The sequence below is a fragment of the Bufo bufo genome, chromosome 5, assembly GCF_905171765.1.
Source record: "Bufo bufo chromosome 5, aBufBuf1.1, whole genome shotgun sequence".
NCBI lineage: Eukaryota > Metazoa > Chordata > Amphibia > Anura > Bufonidae > Bufo > Bufo bufo.
In genome coordinates this window covers 542,191,921-542,214,721 of record NC_053393.1, presented here as the reverse complement: position 1 = coordinate 542,214,721, position 22,801 = coordinate 542,191,921, and the positions used below count along the sequence as shown (strand labels likewise).

Sequence of the window (22,801 nt, the reverse complement as noted above, 5' to 3'; positions counted from 1 at the left end):
GGCTGCTGCTGCCTCCTGAATTGAACTGTATTGTTGTTCTTGTGACTGTAATACAGTTGAATACTGTGACGGGCAATGACTTCCTACCTCGCTGTTCTTCCTCACAGGTCACAACCTTATGAGGCAGTAAAACACCACAGATGGTCACGAACAGGGGCGTAACTACCATAGCGGCAGAGCATGCGACTCCTATGGGGCCCAGGGCAAGAGGGGGCCCAGTCTTAGTTGGGATTATCTCCCCTTCTACTGGAGGTGAAAACTTAATTCTCTATGTATGCCACTGGTCACGAAGCAAGGATATCAGTATTATCGCCGATACACGGTCTCCGGCAGCTCGAGGACGCTGTGACACAGATATCTGAGGTTGCAAAGTAAAAGAGGCACGTGGACTTGGCGTGGCATCACCAGGGACATTTTTAATACTGCATTTTTTTAGGAGGCATTTTAATACTGGGGGCAGTATAAGGAACATTGCAGGAGAAGCGGTGGACATTTTTTATATTTGGAGCTCTAGGATAGTTTTAGTACTTGTGACACTATAAGGACATTCATTTTACTGGGGGCAATTATAGACTGCTTTATTACTGGTGGCACTACAGGGGGCACTGTGACTACTGGGGGCACTGTTTTTATTTATTTTTTGCAATATAGTAATATAGCTGTGTCCATATATACAGAACTAAGGGAGTGGTACTGTGCTGAGTCCATATATACAGAACTAAGGGAGTGGTACTGTGCTGTGTCCATATATACAGAACTAAGGGAGTGGTACTGTGCTGTGTCCATATATACAGAACTAAGGGAGTGGTACTGTGCAGTGTCCATATATACAGAACTAAGGGAGTGGTACTGTGCTGTGTCCATATATACAGAACTAAGGGAGTGGTACTGTGCTGTGTCCATATATACAGAACTAAGGGAGTGGTACTGTGCTGTGTCCATATATACAGAACTAAGGGAGTGGTACTGTGCTGAGTCCATATATACAGAACTAAGGGAGTGGTACTGTGCTGTGTCCATATATACAGAACTAAGGGAGTGGTACTGTGCTGTGTCCATATATACAGAACTAAGGGAGTGGTACTGTGCTGAGTCCATATATACAGAACTAAGGGAGTGGTACTGTGCTGTGTCCGTATATACAGAACTAAGGGAGTGGTACTGTGCTGTGTCCATATATACAGAACTAAGGGAGTGGTACTGTGCTGTGTCTGTATATACAGAACTAAGGGAGTGGTACTGTGCTGTGTCCATATATACAGAACTAAGGGAGTGGTACTGTGCTGTGTCCATATATATAGAACTAAGGGAGTGGTACTGTGCTGTGTCCATATATACAGAACTAAGGGAGTGGTACTGTGCTGTGTCCATATATGCAGAACTAAGGGAGTGGTACTGTGCTGCGTCCACATATACAGAACTCAGGGAGTGGTACTGTGCTGTGTCCATATATACAGAACTAAAGGAGTGGTACTGTGCAGTGTCCATATATACAGAACTAAGGGAGTGGTACTGTGCTGTGTCCATATATACAGAACTAAGGGAGTGGTACTGTGCTGTGTCCATATATACAGAACTAAGGGAGTGGTACTGTGCTGTGTCCATATATACAGAACTAAGGGAGTGGTACTGTGCTGAGTCCGTATATACAGAACTAAGGGAGTGGTACTGTGCTGAGTCCATATATACAGAACTAAGGGAGTGGTACTGTGCTGTGTCCATATATACAGAACTAAGGGAGTGGTACTGTGCTGCGTCCATATATACAGAACTAAGAGAGTGGTACTGTGCTGAGTCCGTATATACAGAACTAAGGGAGTGGTACTGTGCTGAGTCCATATATACAGAACTAAGGGAGTGGTACTGTGCTGTGTCCATATATACAGAACTAAGGGAGTGGTACTGTGCTGAGTCCATATATACAGAACTAAGGGAGTGGTACTGTGCTGTGTCCATATATACAGAACTAAGGGAGTGGTACTGTGCTGTGTCCATATATACAGAACTAAGGGAGTGGTACTGTGCTGTGTCCATATATACAGAACTCAGGGAGTGGTACTGTGCTGTGTCCATATATACAGAACTAAAGGAGTGGTACTGTGCTGTGTCCATATATACAGAACTAAGGGAGTGGTACTGTGCTGTGTCCATATATACAGAACTAAGGGAGTGGTACTGTGCTGAGTCCGTATATACAGAACTAAGGGAGTGGTACTGTGCTGAGTCCATATATACAGAACTAAGGGAGTGGTACTGTGCTGAGTCCATATATACAGAACTAAGGGAGTGGTACTGTGCTGTGTCCATATATACAGAACTAAGGGAGTGGTACTGTGCTGTGTCCATATATACAGAACTAAGGGAGTGGTACTGTGCTGAGTCCATATATACAGAACTAAGGGAGTGGTACTGTGCTGTGTCCATATATACAGAACTAAGGGAGTGGTACTGTGCTGAGTCCATATATACAGAACTAAGGGAGTGGTACTGTGCTGTGTCCATATATACAGAACTAAGGGAGTGGTACTGTGCTGTGTCCATATATACAGAACTAAGGGAGTGGTACTGTGCTGTGTCCATATATACAGAACTCAGGGAGTGGTACTGTGCTGTGTCCATATATACAGAACTAAAGGAGTGGTACTGTGCTGTGTCCATATATACAGAACTAAGGGAGTGGTACTGTGCTGTGTCCATATATACAGAACTAAGGGAGTGGTACTGTGCTGAGTCCGTATATACAGAACTAAGGGAGTGGTACTGTGCTGAGTCCATATATACAGAACTAAGGGAGTGGTACTGTGCTGTGTCCATATATACAGAACTAAGGGAGTGGTACTGTGCTGAGTCCATATATACAGAACTAAGGGAGTGGTACTGTGCTGTGTCCATATATACAGAACTAAGGGAGTGGTACTGTGCTGTGTCCATATATACAGAACTCAGGGAGTGGTACTGTGCTGAGTCCATATATACAGAACTAAGGGAGTGGTACTGTGCTGAGTCCATATATACAGAACTAAGGGAGTGGTACTGTGCTGTGTCCATATATACAGAACTAAGGGAGTGGTACTGTGCTGTGTCCATATATACAGAACTAAGGGAGTGGTACTGTGCTGAGTCCGTATATACAGAACTAAGGGAGTGGTACTGTGCTGAGTCCATATATACAGAACTAAGGGAGTGGTACTGTGCTGTGTCCATATATACAGAACTCAGGGAGTGGTACTGTGCTGAGTCCATATATACAGAACTAAGGGAGTGGTACTGTGCTGAGTCCATATATACAGAACTAAGGGAGTGGTACTGTGCTGTGTCCATATATACAGAACTAAGGGAGTGGTACTGTGCTGTGTCCATATATACAGAACTAAGGGAGTGGTACTGTGCTGAGTCCGTATATACAGAACTAAGGGAGTGGTACTGTGCTGAGTCCATATATACAGAACTAAGGGAGTGGTACTGTGCTGTGTCCATATATACAGAACTAAGGGAGTGGTACTGTGCTGAGTCCATATATACAGAACTAAGGGAGTGGTACTGTGCTGTGTCCATATATACAGAACTAAGGGAGTGGTACTGTGCTGTGTCCATATATACAGAACTCAGGGAGTGGTACTGTGCTGAGTCCATATATACAGAACTAAGGGAGTGGTACTGTGCTGAGTCCATATATACAGAACTAAGGGAGTGGTACTGTGCTGTGTCCATATATACAGAACTAAGGGAGTGGTACTGTGCTGTGTCCATATATACAGAACTAAGGGAGTGGTACTGTGCTGTGTCCATATATACAGAACTAAGGGAGTGGTACTGTGCTGAGTCCATATATACAGAACTAATGGAGTGGTACTGTGCTGAGTCCGTATATACAGAACTAAGGGAGTGGTACTGTGCTGAGTCCATATATACAGAACTAAGGGAGTGGTACTGTGCTGTGTCCATATATACAGAACTAAGGGAGTGGTACTGTGCTGTGTCCATATATACAGAACTAAGGGAGTGGTACTGTGCTGTGTCCATATATACAGAACTAAGGGAGTGGTACTGTGCTGAGTCCATATATACAGAACTAAGGGAGTGGAGCAATATCTACAACAATTCGGACTCCCTCAGTTAGAACTACAGGATAGGGAAATGTTGGACGCCCTATTGACCTGGAGGAGTTGCGATCGATTTTCCTTTACTGAAATATAACTCATCCCCTGGTCCTGACGGTCTGCCGTTTGAACTCTATAGGTACCGCGCTAAATCGCTTCTTCCAATCCTTTTGCGGGCCCTGAATGAATCCTGTGTCTCTGGTTCTCTGCCCCCATCATTCAGAGAGGCAGTGATTACCTTGGTGCTGAAAAAGGATAAAGATAGATGCGATATGGGATCATATAGACCCATATCGCTCCTAAATACAGATTATAAGATCTTTGTCAAAATATTGGCTAATCGCCTGAAAAGGGTCATTGCCTCTCTGGTCCATAATAATCAGACGGGATTCATTCCAGGCCGACAAATACAGATGAGCCTCTATAGGGTGTATCTGAACCTCTATAGGGTGTATCTGAACCTCTCGGTTGGGGGTGGTGTGGACCACTCCGTCCTGTCTTTAGATACCACAAAGGCGTTTGACAGGATGGAGTGGTCTTTTTTGTGGTCTACTATGTCTCATTTTGGATTGGGGACTGTATTCATAGAGATAACTCGAATGTTATATGAACAGCCGTTAGCGCGTATAAATATCAATGGTATCTGTTCCTCCCCCATTACGATGCGGCGTGGGATGAGACAGGGATGTCCTCTTCTCTCCGCTCCTCTTCGCCTTATTTATTGAACCATTGGCCTGTAAGATCCGTTCAGATAATAGTATAGACGGCTTTGGGGTGGCGGGAGTGAGCGATAAAATAAGCCCTTTATGCCGATGACGTTATTTTGTTTTTGGACCGGGGATGGAAAGTCCTCCCTTATGTGATGGCAACAATAGAGGACTTTGGTAGGTCCTCGGGCTATCTGATTAACTGGTCCAAGTCATCGCTCCTCCCGGATAAGGGGAGTGGAGTCCGGGTCCTTGCTCCGAATGACACCCTGGATTATTTGGGGATTAAGATTGGTCTTCCTATAAAGAGGTTTTATGAGCTGAATTTAGCTCCGGTTTTGAATAAAGTAAAGTCTGAAATATGCCTTTGGCAGAAACTGATTCTGGCTCAGACGGATCCATTAGCGCTGGTTAAGATGATTGTCCTGCCTATTGTGATGTACCCGATGTGTGCTTCCCCTGTTTGGATCCATGACATCTTTTTTTATAGATTGGAGACTCTTATTAACGATCTAATATGGGGAAGGAAGAGGGTGAGGATAAAACAAAGATATCTATGGCTGTCGGGATCAGACGGCGGACTATCACTGCCTTTCTTTCAGCGGTATTATTTATGTGCACAGGTTCAGCGGTGTTGTAGATTCACGGATAGTTTATTAGCACAATATTTGCAGCAGGTTCTGGGAAAACGAATAGAGAATATTGTTACATGTTTGGAGTCTGGTTATTTGGGGGTGAGAAAGTCCCTATTCATCCCTTGGTCCCTACAAATGGTCTGGAATAAGCTTAAGAGGATTTTGAAAGTCTCCAACTCTTTTGCTTTCACCCCTGTGTGCGAGAACAGGAATCTGGCGGAATTCTTTAAAATTACAGATTTTGCTTACTGGTCTCGCAGGGGGGTGGTTAATGTGTCTCATCTTTTCGTATGCGGACACTTTAAATCCCTCTCTGATTATAATTTCAGCGATAGGACATTATTAGATGTGTTTATGTACTCACGTTTAAAACGCGCCTACGAGGCCTCTAGGAACAAAGGTTGTATTTGTCCACGGGAGAATGTATTTTTTGATGATTGTTACGCCCAGATAGATGAGAGGGTTAAGATAGCTAGCCTTTATAGTAAACTGCGAACGGCACTGGCAACTGTAACTTTATATAAAAGCTCAAGTAAATGGGAGCAGGAGCTGCAGTGCTCACCATTACAATGGTCTAGTATTTACAGGAATGTAAGAAAGGCCTCACTCTCTAACGCCCACAGATTAATCCAATTTAAGATCCTCCACCGGCTGTATTATACGCCAAAAACCCAAGCGAAATTTTCCCAGAATAAAGGCCGAGACTGCTGCTGCCCGAAATGTGGGTACGTGAACGCGGATTTCAGGCATTTACTCTGGGAATGTAGTAAAATAAAAAGTTATTGGGAACAAGTTTTTGAAGCCCTACAAAAAGGAGTCCTCCTCGGGGTACAGCTCTGGGATGGTGACGGCGCTGCTGGGAGACTATGCGTCAGATATGGAAGTCCCGGCCCGGGTCAGACAGATCTGGATGAGGGGTTTGATGGTGGCAAAAGTTATCTTAGTCAGACATTGGGGTTCTGTTTCTCCACCCTCGATAAATGAATGGATTCTGTAAGTTTATGAGGATATGGAAAGGAAACGGAGAGCGGCACGTAGGACTGTTCAGACATAGCGACTGGTGAAACTGGGTCGGTTTTTACTGGAGCTGAAGTGACGACAGCCAATAGGGGGGGGGGGGGGGGGGGATGGGCGCTTATGGTTTTATTATATGTAGTAAGTATGAATTTACAGCCCTATTTATAATCTCTGTAGGATTCTGCTATTCGTTATAGGACAGCTGACTGTTTTTGTGGCTTCTTTGTATTGGCTGTTTTTTCTATTACAATATGTGTTGTTTTCTACTCTATGAAAATAAAATAAAATGGGAATTAAAAAAAATTAAATAAAAAATATCTAAAACCATTGGGATTGCAGTTCAGATTGTCAAAATAATCCTCAAGCTCCAGCAGAGTACCAGTCCAAATAACACAGATGTAGTCAGACGTCAGGTTAGATGTCTCCTGTACTTTGCTGTACTTGCTTGTAAGGCATCGTTCTGATGTTCTGTGACATGTATGAAGCCATTGGGACAGCAGAAGGGAGGAGGCAGTCACAGTGGTGCCTGGCACATGAAGAGGCGGAGGTCAATCCAGGGCAACGTTCTAAGCCGTTTAGCCAAGTTTTATGTTGAAGAAACTGCGATAAATCTCTCAAGAGAACAACATAATTGTGTGTTTCATGGAGCACTGATTGATCGCTGAGTGGTACTGTGCCGAGTCCATATATACAGAACTAAGGGAGTGGTACTGTGCTGTGTCCATATATACAGAACTAAGGGAGTGGTACTGTGCCCATATATGCAGAACTAAGGGAGTGGTACTGTGCTGTGTCCATATATACAGAACTAATGGAGTGGTACTGTGCTGTGTCCATATATACAGAACTAATGGAGTGGTACTGTGCTGTGTCCATATATACAGAACTAATGGAGTGGTACTGTGCTGAGTCCATATATACAGAACTAAGGGAGTGGTACTGTGCTGTGTCCATATATACAGAACTATGGGAGTGGTACTGTGCTGTGTCCATATATACAGAAATAAGGGAGTGGTACTGTGCTGTGTCCATATATACAGAACTAATGGAGTGGTACTGTGCTGTGTCCATATATACAGAACTAAGGGAGTGGTACTGTGCTGTGTCCATATATACAGAACTAAGGGAGTGGTACTGTGCTGAGTCTATATATACAGAACTAATGGAGTGGTACTGTGCTGAGTCCGTATATACAGAACTAAGGGAGTGGTACTGTGCTGAGTCCATATATACAGAACTAAGGAAGTGGTACTGTGCTGTGTCCATATATACAGAACTAATGGAGTGGTACTGTGCTGTGTCCATATATACAGAACTAAGGGAGTGGTACTGTGCTGTGTCCATATATACAGAACTAAGGGAGTGGTACTGTGCCCATATATGCAGAACTAAGGGAGTGGTACTGTGCTGTGTCCATATATACAGAACTAATGGAGTGGTACTGTGCTGTGTCCATATATACAGAACTAATGGAGTGGTACTGTGCTGAGTCCATATATACAGAACTAAGGGAGTGGTACTGTGCTGTGTCCATATATACAGAACTAAGGGAGTGGTACTGTGCTGAGTCCATATATACAGAACTAAGGGAGTGGTACTGTGCTGTGTCCATATATACAGAACTAAGGGAGTGGTACTGTGCTGAGTCCATATATACAGAACTAAGGGAGTGGTACTGTGCTGAGTCCATATATACAGAACTAAGGGAGTGGTACTGTGCTGTGTCCATATATACAGAACTAAGGGAGTGGTACTGTGCTGAGTCTATATATACAGAACTAATGGAGTGGTACTGTGCTGAGTCCATATATACAGAACTAAGGGAGTGGTACTGTGCTGAGTCTATATATACAGAACTAATGGAGTGGTACTGTGCTGAGTCCATATATACAGAACTAAGGGAGTGGTACTGTGCTGTGTCCATATATACAGAACTAAGGGAGTGGTACTGTGCTGAGTCCATATATACAGAACTAAGGGAGTGGTACTGTGCTGAGTCCATATATACAGAACTAAGGGAGTGGTACTGTGCTGTGTCCATATATACAGAACTAAGGGAGTGGTACTGTGCTGAGTCTATATATACAGAACTAATGGAGTGGTACTGTGCTGAGTCCATATATACAGAACTAAGGGAGTGGTACTGTGCTGAGTCTATATATACAGAACTAATGGAGTGGTACTGTGCTGAGTCCATATATACAGAACTAAGGGAGTGGTACTGTGCTGTGTCCATATATACAGAACTAAGGGAGTGGTACTGTGCTAAGCCCATATACACAGAATCAAATGAGTTGATAGAGTCTTCAGAATATCTCTCTCTGCCTTCTAATGTAGCACTCATGAATTTGTCAGAATCAGCAAAGCTTTGTTTTCCATATGTAGCAGTGCTGAGTTTGTCACATGAATCAAATTGTGGGTAGCAGATCTTCACTTTTCATGTCTAGAAGACATGACTCACAATATGTAGCAGAGCTGAATTTGTCATATGTGGAGGATAAAAAAGGCAGAGTATAAAGGATGCAGTAGAGCTGATTTTCTTAGTTGGGGTTGACTTTGTTGTTTGCAATGTAGCTGAGTTTACCATATGTAGCTGAGCTGATCTGATCAGTTGCCTGAGAGATGAGGTTCTCGTATGTACTAGAGGTGGGATTACACTTTGTAGCAGAGCCGAGTTTGAAGATGGAACAAAGCTAAATTTGTCAGATGGAGAAAAGCTGAGGCTATCTTGCGTAAAAAGGGCTGAGCTTATCTTATGTTGGAGAGTCTGTTAGATGCAACAGAGCTAAGTTTATTAAATGTACTTAAGTTGGGTTTGTCAAATGTAGCACGGCTGAGTTTGTCAGATATAGTGGACTTCTTCTGCACATCTTTATAGGGGACTGCAGGTAAACCCCCATTATGGTACCACTGTCCACCACCCACCAGTCCTCACCTTCTCCGGGCTTCGGCTCCGGCCCCCGGAACCTTCCTTCGGATCGGGCGTCCACCAGCTGGAACCTTTTGCTGGAAATGTTCTCCTGAATGTCCTCGAAGCTCTTGAGTAGAGACTGATTCAGTGTCACCCGGAACGTCTCTGGTGTCACCTGTGTCACCTCAGATGTCACCGGGAGCCCCTGCTTCATCCAGTTGGCGAGACCCCCATCCAGCAACGACACATTGTGGTGGCCAAAAACACGGAACATCCACCAAAGCCTCGGGGCGTAGAGCATGCCCGAGCTGTCGCAGTCGTAGACCACCACATGGCTGTCATTGCTGATGCCCAGTTCAGCAGCATGCTTGGCAAACTGGGACTTGGTGGGCAGCATCATCTCATAGGGCGACTGCTGGTCCTTGCATTGCTCCAGGTCAAAGAAGGAGGCTCCAGGTATGTGCCGCTCTTCATACTCCTTCCTGGCATCTCTACTCCCGGGGGAGTACCAGGTAGTGTCCAGCACCCGCAAAGCTGGGACTCTCCTGGTTTTGAGGGCCACTGAGAGCCACCCAGCAGAAACCAAAGCCCGACTCACCATGACTGCATTAGAGGGAGAAGCCTCCTGTCCTCAGGTTTTATTCTGAGGAGGAGGAGGTTCTCAGCCAACATCTTGGGGTTTATCCGGATCTTGCTGTTAATAATTTCCCTGCAGCATCTTGGCAGCCGTGTAGGAGCTGAGATATGCTCACCTTTAGGTTAACGGGGCTTATCAGGTCAATGCGGTTAATGAAGCAGCTTGTCACAAAGCAAACACCCTACACTAGGACCCACCCATATGGACTTCTTCTCCACGATCATGGTCATTTGTAAAAGCTTTTTCTATGTCCTCCTGCAATTCCTTCAAGTGGAGGACATATTATTCCCTTTATGGTCCCACTTCTGTACCTTCCATGACTGCACCCCAGTGCAGAAAGCAAGCTCCATAAAGACATGATGGGGGATGGGGGGGGGGGGTCTGGAAGAACCTGACCGGCCGCACAGAGCCATGACCTCAACCCCATCCAACACCAGAGCGGATAGCATGCCCTCTCCTCCAACATTAGGGTCTGACCACACAAATGTTCTTCTGGATGAACACCGTCCAAAATCTTGTAGAAAACCTTCTCAGAAGAGCTGAAAGGGGAACAACTCATTGGATGAGATACAGCCTCTAGCCTGAATACAAGATGAGATATAGTCTCTAGTCAGGATACAAGAAGAGATACAGTCTGTAGCCTGGATACAAGATGAGATACGGCCTCTAGCCTGGATACAAGATGAGATACAGCCTCTAGCCTGGATACAAGATGAGATACAGCCTCTAGCCTGAATACAAGATGAGATATAGTCTCTAGTCAGGATACAAGATGAGATACAGTCTGTAGCCTGGATACAAGATGAGATACGGCCTCTAGCCTGGATACAAGATGAGATACAGCCTCTAGCCTGGATACAAGATGAGATACAGCCTCTAGCCTGGATACAAGATGAGATATAGTCTCTAGTCAGGATACAAGATGAGATACAGTCTCTAGCCTGGATACAAGATGAGATACAGTCTGTAGCCTGGATACAAGATAAGATATGGCCAGGGGTGTAGCTAATGGCTCACGGGCCCTGGTGCAAGAGTTCAGCTTGGGGCCCCCCTTCCCTGTGCTTTGTGGCCAAGGCCAGGAAGCGCATAGCCTTCGTGCCGCCCGAGGCTAAAATTGAAACGGCACCCCTGCCCCCTTCCCTTGAGCCAGAGGTGTAACTTGACCAGCATGTACTTTCTATAATAATGGTGTCTTCTTATGCACCACAAGGGTCTTTGAGCCCTCTCAGGCTCCTGGGCCCGGTAGCGACTGCTACCTCTGCACCCCCTATAGCTACGCCCCTGGATATGGCCTCTAGCCTGAATACAAAATAAGATATAGTCTCTATTCAGGATACAAGATGAGATACAGTCTCTAACCTGGATACAAGATGAGATATGGCCTCTAGCCTGGATACAAGATGAGATATGGCCTCTAGCCTGGATACAAGACGAAATATGGCCTCTAGCCTGGATACAAGATGGTATACGGCCTCTAGCCTAGATACAAGATGAGATATGGCCTCTCGCCTGGATACAAGATGAGATACAGCCTCTAGCCTGGATACAAGATGAGATATGGCCTCTAGCCTGGATACAAGATGAGATACAGCCTCTAGCCTGGATACAAGATGAGATACAGCCTCTAGCCTGGATATAAGATGAGATATGGTCTCTAGCCTGGATACAAGACTAGATACGGCCTCTAGCCTGGATACAAGATGAGATACGGTGTTCCGTGAAATTTCCCTACCCGTGAACTTTCCCTACCATCGTCACTTGCTGTTGTGACGCGGCCGCACCAGACATGAAGTTCCCAGCTTTGGAAGGAGGTGTGCTGCGCCACACAGGCGCACAACGACGGGGTAGGGAAATTTTACACTAGAGTTGGGGAGAAGGGGCCACCTAATGCGCTTGCGCCTTACCTCTCAGCTGGCTCCAGATGATCAGACACTGCGCGTGCGCAGTGAGTGGTAGGTAGATTTAACAGAACAAATGGCCATCGGATCTCCCTACCCCCCACACTGCAGAGAGGCGGTGATCGGATGGATGTTCGGTATAAAAGATCTTCCTGTCGGCTGGTGCACACGCGCGGTGTATCCCGACGGGAGTAGTTAGCCGTGCTTGCACACTGGTCCGTAATTTTTCCCTACCCTCTAACTGCTGCTGAGGCTCCCGGCGCATGCGCAGTGTCGGCCGGTGTCAAGCTGAGAGGTAAGGTGCAAACGCATTCGGTGGCCCCTTCTCCCCAACTCTGGTGTGAAATTTCCCTACCCCATCGTTGTGCGCCTGCGCGACACGGCACACCTCCTTCCAAAGCTAGGAACGTCATGTCCGGTGCGGCCGCTTCACAACAGGAAGTGACGAGGGTAGGGAAATTTCATGGGTAGGAAAATTTCACTGAACCTCTAGCCTGGATATAAGATGAGATATGGTAAGTAGCCTGGATACAAGAGGAGATAACGGCCTCTAGCCTGGATACCAGATGAGATACGGCCTCTAGCCTTGATACAAAATGAGATATGGCCTTTAGTCTGGATATAAGATGAGATATGGTCTCTATCCTGGATACAAGATGAGATATGGCCTCTAGCCTGGATCCAAGATGAGATACGACCTCTAGCCAAGATTAAATACGGTTGTCACAGGTAATGGGGATGGGAAAACACCAGTTAACACACAGAAGGAAATAGACCAGAGTCTAGGCCTCAAAGCTAAGGAAGAGGGATAGTGACCTCCTAGGAATCCCTAGACCTTTCCCTGAATCCTGCCCTAAAGGTGGAAATACTCATACACCGGAACCTTAGCCCTGGAGACCCTGTAAATCCCTAGGAGTGGTGGCAGGGAATGAGACTACTGGTTCCTTACCAGATGAAGGAACCAGCATCTCCCTGAGGCCTAGAAAACAACAAACACAAGCGAACAACAAAATGTAAAACAAAATGCACTTAGCTTAAAGAAGAATGGAGGAGCAGGAGATCCAAAGGAACAACACACTAGCTCAACCAACTCCAGCAAGAAATATCAGGAAGCCCAGGAGCTTACAGCATATAGCTGGCTCTATTCACACAATTGTATAATTTGTTGCCTTTTTAGCAGATCGGATGTGGACTCATTCGATTCAATGGGGCAGCAATAAATTGGGACATCACACCGTGTGCCGTCTGCATTCATATGTCGATTCCGTGGCCCCGCAAAAGAGATAGAACATATCCTATTCTTGTCCGTCTTGCAGACAAGAATAGGTATTGTTACAATGAGCCCCCAAAAAATGGATGCACAATGGACATCATCTGTATTTTTTGCTTTACTGCATTTTGTGGACTGCAAAATACATACAGTCATGTGAATGAACCCTCAGTAGTGAGAGCTCCCTCTAGTGGTGGCCACCTTATCATTAAATAATTAGAAAGAAATGCCAGGAATCACAGAAAGCTGGAGATCATTAGGCAATAAGTTGTTGTGTTCTAAGTCATGTGAGGAGCAGCGATCCATGGACCCAGTCATGGCCCCTGTGTCATGTCATAACCTTCATGCATCCCAGGACAGCTGGGACAATGCCAGGTACTGCACACAATCCTCCCAGCTCCTGGCACTGGTTACTCCCAAACCTCTTGGAAGTCGAATGTGACATTGTTGCCAAAGAGTCTTTAGTGGGAGTTAACCCATTAGATGCTGAACTCACTTCTGCCCATAGCACAACAAACCCAACTTTCTCAGGGACAGACAGGGTCATGAGCAGTGTGTGGCCAGCAGGGCACCCTGCACAGTCAGTCCAGCGTCTTGCCGTACAATAAACGCCCATCTTCAGAAGGTTTCGCCAACATGGCAGAACGGTGAGGCACACCATTTCCGCATCATAACCTTAGGGTCACAATAAAATTCCACGTGCAGTTACTTTGTTGTCTCACACATCAGATGCCCTCTTCATTGTCCGCCCATGCCGCATGATCTTCAGTGCTAAACTGGCTGTATCATCAACACATGGTTGGAAAATTAGAGAATTAATATTTGTGCCATCGGCCAAATATCAAACTGCAGGACCATATACATTCCTGTCACAACCGTACGGACAATATTGCATTGTATGTCGACTAGTGATGATCGAGCACCAAAGTGCTAGGGTGCTCTTGCCGAACACATCAGGATGCTCAGGTGCTCTACCGAGCATAATGGAAGTCAATGGGAGAACCCGAGCATCAAACCAGGCACCCCCTGCTCTGAAGAGGGGAGGGTGCCTGGTTCATAGGAAAAGGTCAGAAATTGATGGAAACACCACTGAAATGGATCGGGAACAGCATGGGGAGGATGTCTGGATGCATCTTGTACTCCCAGGTCGCTGCTGGGAACTATGTTGTCCGAGTAGTACGCCACTTTTACAGACTGACAATAATACGCACAAAACCAAAGATAAAATCGATTTTAGAGGAAATATTATTAGGAATTATATTTACTTGTACATAAAGTGCAAGCGCTGCCAAAAATTACAAGGAAGAGGCACTCCGATACAACCTGTATATGACATAATGGAGGGCCTCATTCACATTGTGGTACAATTGTTCATGTAAGATGATGCTACTGGATTACATGCTATCTGTGCTTCCTCATTGATGAACTCAGAGAACTCTTTAGAACTTGGGAAGTTCTTACCTTGTTTAGTCGCATAGCGATTCCATTTAGAAGCCACTTCTTCAGGTAGCTTAGTTAGCATCCTGTGGTTTTCTAGATAGTCGTTCAGTACTTCCAGTCCTTGAACATGTGGGATGGCATTGCTGCATGCTTGCAGGAACTCACCATACTTTTGGAGTCTGAAGTGTTCTTTAGGACCTATTTTAGGCCAGTTATTTAATTTCTCTCTAAAGGCTCTTTGTACTAAGAAAGGATGACCATATCTTGCATTCAATTTTTCCCAAGCTTGCTTGTAGGCTTCTTCGTCTTTTCTGTAGGAGTTACCTTCAAGAACTTCCTTGGCTTCTGCACCAACATATCTCTGAAGGTAGAATAACTTGTCAAAAGGACTGAAGCAATGATGCTCAATGATCATCTCAAAACTTGCCTTCCACTCTATGAACTACAGTACGTCTCCTGAAAATACAGTAGGTTCTGGAACGGGAAGTCTAGCAAGGACTGTTCTCTGTTGTCTTGCTGGGACAATAAACAATATGATAAATAGACCGCGCTGACTATCCAGTGTAAGATAGTAATTAGTGATCAATGTCTCAATACGTACAGCATAAGGTGGTTGCTTTGTCCACCTTAGTTTACAAGATAGCGATCAGAGTTACTATAAGTAAAATGTCCCAGTATATTTCCAGATTTATATATATATAGAGAGGAGTATGTACATATATATAATATAAGGAAGTGTTTTGGTCCGAGAGAGCATCCATACTAACTGTGACGTCACACGGAAGCAGCGTCCTCGTGGATCACCAGCCTGGGTTTCCCTCACGTGCACGAGTCACCGGCCGGGACCGCGCACGTTTGTAAGAGGAAACCTGAAGACACAGCCGTCACTACCACCCTCTAATACAAGCACCAGGAAGATCGGGAAGGAGTTTTTGAAGCCAGCATAACAAAGGCAAGTTATTATATTCCCGGCCGGTGACTCGTGCACGTGAGGGAAACCCAGGCTGGTGATCCACGAGGACGCTGCTTCCGTGTGACGTCACACTTAGTATGGAGTGTCATCCAGTGCACCTTACACCATATTTTGTTCTAACTAATAAGGCAGAGCGGGTTCCCTTTGACTATTTTTGTTGGGACAATAGTTGCAACATTCTCTTGACCGTTGCAGTGACATCTAGAAATAGAATCATCCAGTTCTATTTTCTCACTTAGTTCTGAATTAGGTGAGTCCCGTTCTTTATCTTTTTTGGTAGAGATAGAGGGTAAATTCACACACCTTTTTCCTAACACTGGACCAGGCCTCTCTTTTTCTTTCTGAGCAGGGATGGAAGGATAATGACTTATTTCTTCACTACAAGCTGGAGATTCCCTTCCATCTTCCTGGGCTTATGAAGGAAAGTAGGAGTCTGTTTCTTCACTTGGTTCAGATTTGAACCTATGACTACTCTGATTCATATCCTCTTTGAGTTCTCTGAGTCTGGCTTCTATGATCTTAACTTCTTTCTGCCTTTTCAGACTTTTCATCCGTTGGCGCTGTGCCTCCATTTCAGTTTCCATTTGATGGCGCTGTGCCTCCATTTGATAGCGCTGTGCCTCGATGGCAGCTTCCTTCTCAATTTCTGCTCTCTTGACAGCAAGTTGTTCAGCTAATTACTTTCTTTTGGCTGAAGTACTTGAGGACTCTGATATGTGGGTGGAACTTCTGCTACCAAAGGAAGTCACACTTGAGATTGTGGTACCAGCTAAGGACCTAGCATAGTCTCTCATAAAAAGTTCATTGATTCTACTTCTTGCTTTAACTTCATCATAGTTTTCTGCAGATGATAGTTCTCTCATAAGATTTACCATATCTTTAGTGACCGCAGTACATGTGTCCATGTTCCTTACAATATCCTGGGTAGGTGTCGTAAACTGCTGCCATAAGCTCTGATTCAGATTCTTCTACCGTCTCTACCATATCACTCAAGTTCCTTTTTATACTTTCTTGCTTTAGCTTTCTACGAATGTCTTTAATGTATGATTTCCACCTATCATACATCCGGGCGATCGTTTTCTCTTTTAATGCTGCTTCTTGCTCCAAATTTTCCAGCATCTTTGAGGTCGGTTTTCTGGCACGTGATGAACGTCTTAGTTTATCTGTTTGAGCTATATTTGTTTGAGGCAAGACTAATGCTGCATCAGACTCTTCTACCTCAGACAGGTTTCCTTGCTCTTCAACTTCTACTCTATTTATCTTTGTATCCTCTAACAGTGGCATGGTAATACTAGGCTCAGACATTTTACTTTAAATGTTATAACAATCAATATGAATATTAAAAGACCTTTCACTTTAAATGCAATAGAGTCCGTGTATTACAAACTATCCTTTGTCTTTTATTCCTGAACTCGAAAATGTCACTTTATACCAAAACCTATATGCAATGATAAGTAATAAGGAAAGCTCTGACCTTATTCTGAAGAGCAGGAACAAATGTCTGTGTTTAAAGGAGACGTGTCCTTTCTTGATGATGCGATGCTCTGCGCTGACTTGCAATGACGCTGTTGCAGGCTTCGGGCCTAGTGCCAGGAAACTAGCTGGCTGCAGTAGGTGGTATCTCCGTGGATAGCGGTGTGGGCACTCTAGCTCTGGACTTTGGCCTCCCACCATGCGTCTCTTTCTCTCTTTAGGGATCGCAGGAGGGTTGGGGCTCTTTCTCTGACTATTTTGCCTTTGCCGTTCTGCCACTTTAAGAGTCGGCTGCAGTTTGACTAATGCACACGTTCTATGGCCTCTATGGTAGATCCTCTGAGATGTCTTTGCTTGCTCGCTCAGGGAACAGTTGCAGTCTAACCAGACTGTCTATTACTCTGTAATTACTCTAGCGCCGTTATATGGCAGGTGACCTGACCCTCAAAAAAATTATATGCGAGGGCCTGCTGGTGAGCTCACCCTGTAAAACATTAGATGCGAGCGCATTATATGCGACTAATAAGCATGTTGATATGATGGAAGAGGAGGAGGAGGATGAGAAAAGGAAGATTCAACCATATACCCTTTTTTTGTGGTGGAAGGGGTGCATGGGAATACAGTGTATTCAGCACATTACAAACAACACATTTAAAGAGCTTTTATGTTCAGCCGCTTTCCTCTGGTGGAGTCGAGAAGTCAGGGGCATGTGGCAGGCGCAGCACTATGAAGTGCCTTTTGCGCTGTGGCATTAGAATAATTTTGACATCTCTGACTTTTAGTCTAACCAGACTGTCTATTACTCTGTAATTCCTCTAGCGCCATTCTATGGAAGCAGTAGGTTTAAAGAGCACACCAAATGCTTCAAATAACTTCTTTATTAACTTCAACTTTTCTTCATATATAACACTGCCGCCTCCGCAGCAGATAGTCCATGTACATAACACGTGTTGAATAAAGTATCATAAAATGGCGGTATGCATAAGATGGTGGTTCAACTGTTCAATCTTGGCATTCAACATAAAATGGTGGATATATTTCTCTCTTGAGTATCTGTACTCTCACTTTAAGTTATTTATTGTGATCTCTCTGAGAGGTATATCTGAGGTTAACCAATAGTTCACTTGCTCTACTTGGCTTGCAGTTTGCTCTATACAATTGCTTATGATGTGGTATGAGCCTCTCTGCTTCTATAAAACATAGCTCTTAGTGGAGTGTGTGTCTGTTCAGCTCCTCTCTCTGGTGAATAATGATTCCAGCAGCTCCTGCTAGGGAATTTCCCACACAAGCTGTGTGTGAGACTGGCTGTGATTGGTAAAAACTCCTGCTGTGTGTGAGGCTGGCTGTGATTGGTAAAAACTCCTGCTGTGCGTGAGGCTGGCTGTGATTGGTCAAGACTCCTGCCCAGCAACAACAGTTTAACTCTATGTTTTCTGATGTGTCTGCTGTGTCATTGAGCTTACCTTACATTATATAATGAATCTTAAAGGCATACTATCTTTTCTGCTTCTGTGAACACAATATATATATAACAGTTATATGACATGAAGTCACTGTAAATAACTCTGCTCTTGTCTTTAACACACAAACATAGGAACTGTATTAAGGTTATTGGCAGGTCTAACTGTATAAACATATAAGCTATGTTAGCAACCTAGGACAGGTCTTAGCTGGCCAGCTACAGGGCAATCCTTTTTTATAAGAGTCAACCTGTCAGCATTTTCAGTTGACAGGTGGATACTCTTATCTGTTATAATGCCCCCAGCAGCACTAAATACCCGCTTAGACAAAACTCTGGCGGCAGGGCGGGCCAGCACCTCCATGGCGTAGAGCGCAAGTTCGTGCCAAGTGTTCAGCTTGGACACCCAATAGTTGTAAGGCACTGAGGGATCATTGAGGATGCTGACACGGTCTGCTATGTACTCCTTCACCATCTTCCAAAATGTTTCCCTCCTTGTGACACTAGGCCGCGCATCAGGGTGAGGGTGCTGGCGGGGTGTCATAAAACTGTCCCAGGCTTTGGAAAATGTTGCCCTGCCTCTGTTGGAACTGCTGTGTGTGCCCCTTGTTTCCCCTCCTCTGTTGCCCAAGGAATTACGTACTCTGCCGCCAGCATTGTCAGATGGAAATTTTTGGAGCAATTTTTCCACCAGGACCTTCTGGTATTGCACAGTTTTTCTCGTCCTCTCCACCAGAGGAATGAGACATGAGAAGTTCTCTTTGTAGCGGGGGTGAGAAGGGTGATAAACCAGTAATCCATGTTGTCTAAAATGCGCATAGCGCGCGGGTCGCGGGAAAGGCAGCCCAACATGAAGTCAGCCATGTGTGTCAGAGTACCAACAGGCAAGACTTCGCTGTCAATCTCCTCATCCTCATCCTCCTCTTCTGCCCAACCACGCAGAACAGATGGAATTAAACTACTACCCTCTGTAGCGGAGGCAACCGTCTCATGCTCCTCCTCCTCCTCTTCTTCATCGTCCAATTTGTGCTGACAAGACAAACGGAGGGTGGTCTGGCTATCACCCTGTTTAATATCTTCCCCCATTTCCACCTCTTCCATATGCAAAGCGTCGTCCTTAATTGTGAGCAGCGAGCGTTTCAGTAGACACAGAAGTGGGATGGTTACGCTGATAATAGCGTTATCACCGCTCACCATCTGTGTTGATTCCTCAAAGTTTACTAAAACCACACAGAGGTCAGACATCCATGCCCACTCCACGCTTGTGAATAGCGGAAGCTGACTGGAAAGGCGACGACCATGTTGCAGCTGGTATTCCACTACTGCCCTCTGCTGCTCACAAAGCCTGGCCAACATGTGGAACGTCGAGTTCCAGCGTGTGCTCATGTTGCACAACAGCTGGTGAGCTGGCAATTTCAAGCGCTGCTGCAGCGTTGACAGGCCGGCTGAAGCTGTCGATGACTTGCGGAAATGTGCACACACGTGGCGCACCTTCACCGGTAGCTCAGGCAAATTGGGGTAGATTTTGAGAAACCGCTGAACCCCTAAATTTAAGACGTGGGCTAGGCAAAGGATGTGTGTCAGCTTGTCGAGCTCCAAAGCTGCCAGTTACGGCCATTATCAGACACAACCATGCCTGGTTCTTGGTTGAGTGGCGATAGCCACAGCTCAGCCTGGTCCCTTATACCCTGCCACAGCTCTGCGGCGGTGTGCTGTTTGTCCCCTAAGCATATCCGCTTCAGTACGGCCTGTTGCCGCTTCCGCACTGCAGTGCTACACTGCTTCCAGCTACCGACTGATGGCTGACTGGTGCTGCACACTGATAATTCGGAGGTGGAAGTGGAGGAGAAGGTGGAGGAGTAGAAATGGGGGTTGGAGCTACTAACGTTGGTGCTGGCGGAAACCCTGATCGACGTAGGACCCGCAATCCTTGGCGTCGGTAGCACCTGTGCCATCCCAGGGTACGAGTCGCTCCAGGCCTCCACAACATTCACCCAGTGTGCCGTCAGGGAAATGTAGCGTCCCTGGCTGAATGCATTTATCCATGTGTCCGTGGTTAAGTGGACCTTACCAGTAACTGCGTTGGTCAGGGCACGTGTGATGTTACGGGACACATGTTGGTGTAAGACGGGCATGACACACCTTAAAAAATAGTGGCGGCTGGGGACTGCGTAACGCGGGACGGCTGCCGACATCAGGCTGCGGAAGGCCTCAGTGTCCACAAGCCTAAATGGCAACATTTCCAGGGCCAACAATTTGGAAAGCTGCGCATTTAGTGCTATGGCCTATGGGTGGGTGGCTGGGTATTTGCACTTGTGTTCAAAGGCCTGGGGTAAGGACATTTGTACGCTGCGCTGGGACACAGAAGTGGATGTGCTAGCTGATGGTGCTTGCGAAGGTCCAGGTGCAGGGCGGGGGCCTTCGCCTTCGACAGGGGATTGGCTAGCATGTAACATAAGGGAAGAGGAGGCAGTGGTGTGAACCGCAGACACAGATTGTGGACCCAGGCGTTCGTCCCACTTATTACGATGCCATGTAGCGGATCATGCTGGTGGTGGTGAGGTTGCTAGTGTTCACGCCCCGGCTCATTTTGGTATGGCACAGGTTGCAAACTACTATTCTTTTGTCGTCCGCACTTTCCTCAAAAAAGCACCATACTGCAGAACACCTACCCCTTGGCAAGTGAGATTTCCGCAAGGGGATACTCCGGGGAACAGTTGCAGGCCTGTTTGGTGTGACCCGCCTTCTACCTTTTGTCATCCACTTCCTCTTCCAGCCTGTTGCGGTTCTGCAGATCTCTCCCCCTCTGTACTGCTGTCCTCGCTCGGCTTTCCACCTTCCCAGGTTGGGTCAGTGACCTCATCGTCCACCACCTCCTCTTCCACTTCCTCACTCTGCTCATCCTCCTGACTTGTTGACCTAACCACAACCTCAGTGATTGACAACTGTGTCTCATCCTCTTCATCAACCTCTTGAGACAGTAATTGCCGTGGACTTATTGACAACTGTGTCTCATCATCATCCAACTCATTAAACAGTAATTGCCGTCCCCCATCATCATCTTCTTGTGACTGTTGATGCTCAAGAGTTTGGGAATCAGGGCACAAGATATGTCCCTCTTCAAGCGTGCTTGGCGAGAGGGCCAAATCAAGTAATGGCGATGAAAAGAGCTCCTCGGAATATCCGACTGTGGGATCACTTGTTTGGTGGGAGGAAGGAGTATCAAGACTGGACTTGGTGGAAGACAGAGTGGTGCTTAACCGACTGGAAGCATTATCTGCTGCAATCCAACCGACCACCTGGTCGCACTGGTCTGACTTCAAGAGTGGTGTCCTGAAAATTGGGACATGAAGCTAGGTATCGTGGATGATTGTTTTTCTTGTGCTCTGGAGCAGGCACAGTTTCAACGCGCCCAGGGCCACGGCCTCTGCGTGCACCATCAGCAGCACGGCCACTGCCTCGTCCCTTACTGCTCGCCTTCTTCATATTAAATGTTATATATGATTCAAAGCATGTCACACTACAGTAGCGTAGGATTTGGAAGTGTATGCGCAAAAACATTTAAAAAGGTATTTGGGATGTGGAAACGTCACACAGGAGATATCCCGCAGATAATGTCAATGCTGTTACCAGCAGCTAATAAAAAATTACAGGGATTTGGGATAAGGAAACGTTATACAGGAGAGGTACTACTGGTAATGTCACTGTCCGCAGCGTCTACGAAAAAAGTACACTGGATGTCACAGATAACATTTTTGAAGGGAGTCTTTCACCTAAAATCACCATTATAGAACACTAACATCATGATCTCCATTATTAGAATGCTACCTTACATATTGCTGTCCATCGCTGATTTTCTCAGAAAAACACTTTTATTCAATATTCTAATTCGTTTCTAAAAGGTGCCCGGACCCCTTGGTGCTTTTCATACGAAACCCCTCCCCTTTCACCCCTCTGGCCCGCCCTAGGTTCTTTTGATTACGTCCTCCTCTTAGTGAGAAATCCACACAATGGGGAATGAAGTGCGCAGGCACGGCAAATCTGTTGAATGGCGCTGGGAGGACGTAATCAGAAGAGCGTAGGGCGGGCCAGAGGGGTGAAAGGGGAGGGGTTTCGTATGAAAAGCACCAAGGGGCCCGGGCACAGGCCGCATGAACACCGCCCCTGGGCACCTATAGAAGATAATTAACATATTGAGTAGTGATGAGCTGCAGGGGCTATATTCGAATTCGTGATATTTTGCGAATATTTTGTAGAATATTCATCATATATTTGCGAATT

General features: G+C 45.8%; 1 protein-coding gene across 1 annotated transcript; it reads right to left on the bottom strand.

The window, feature by feature from the left end:
* Positions 1 to 9,263: 9,263 nt before the first annotated feature.
* On the bottom strand, positions 9,264 to 9,971 carry LOC121002626 (thiosulfate sulfurtransferase-like). The gene has a single exon (XM_040434066.1). The coding sequence runs from the start codon at positions 9,969 to 9,971 to the stop codon at positions 9,264 to 9,266; it is 708 nt and encodes a 235-aa protein (XP_040290000.1).
* Positions 9,972 to 22,801: the final 12,830 nt, after the last annotated feature.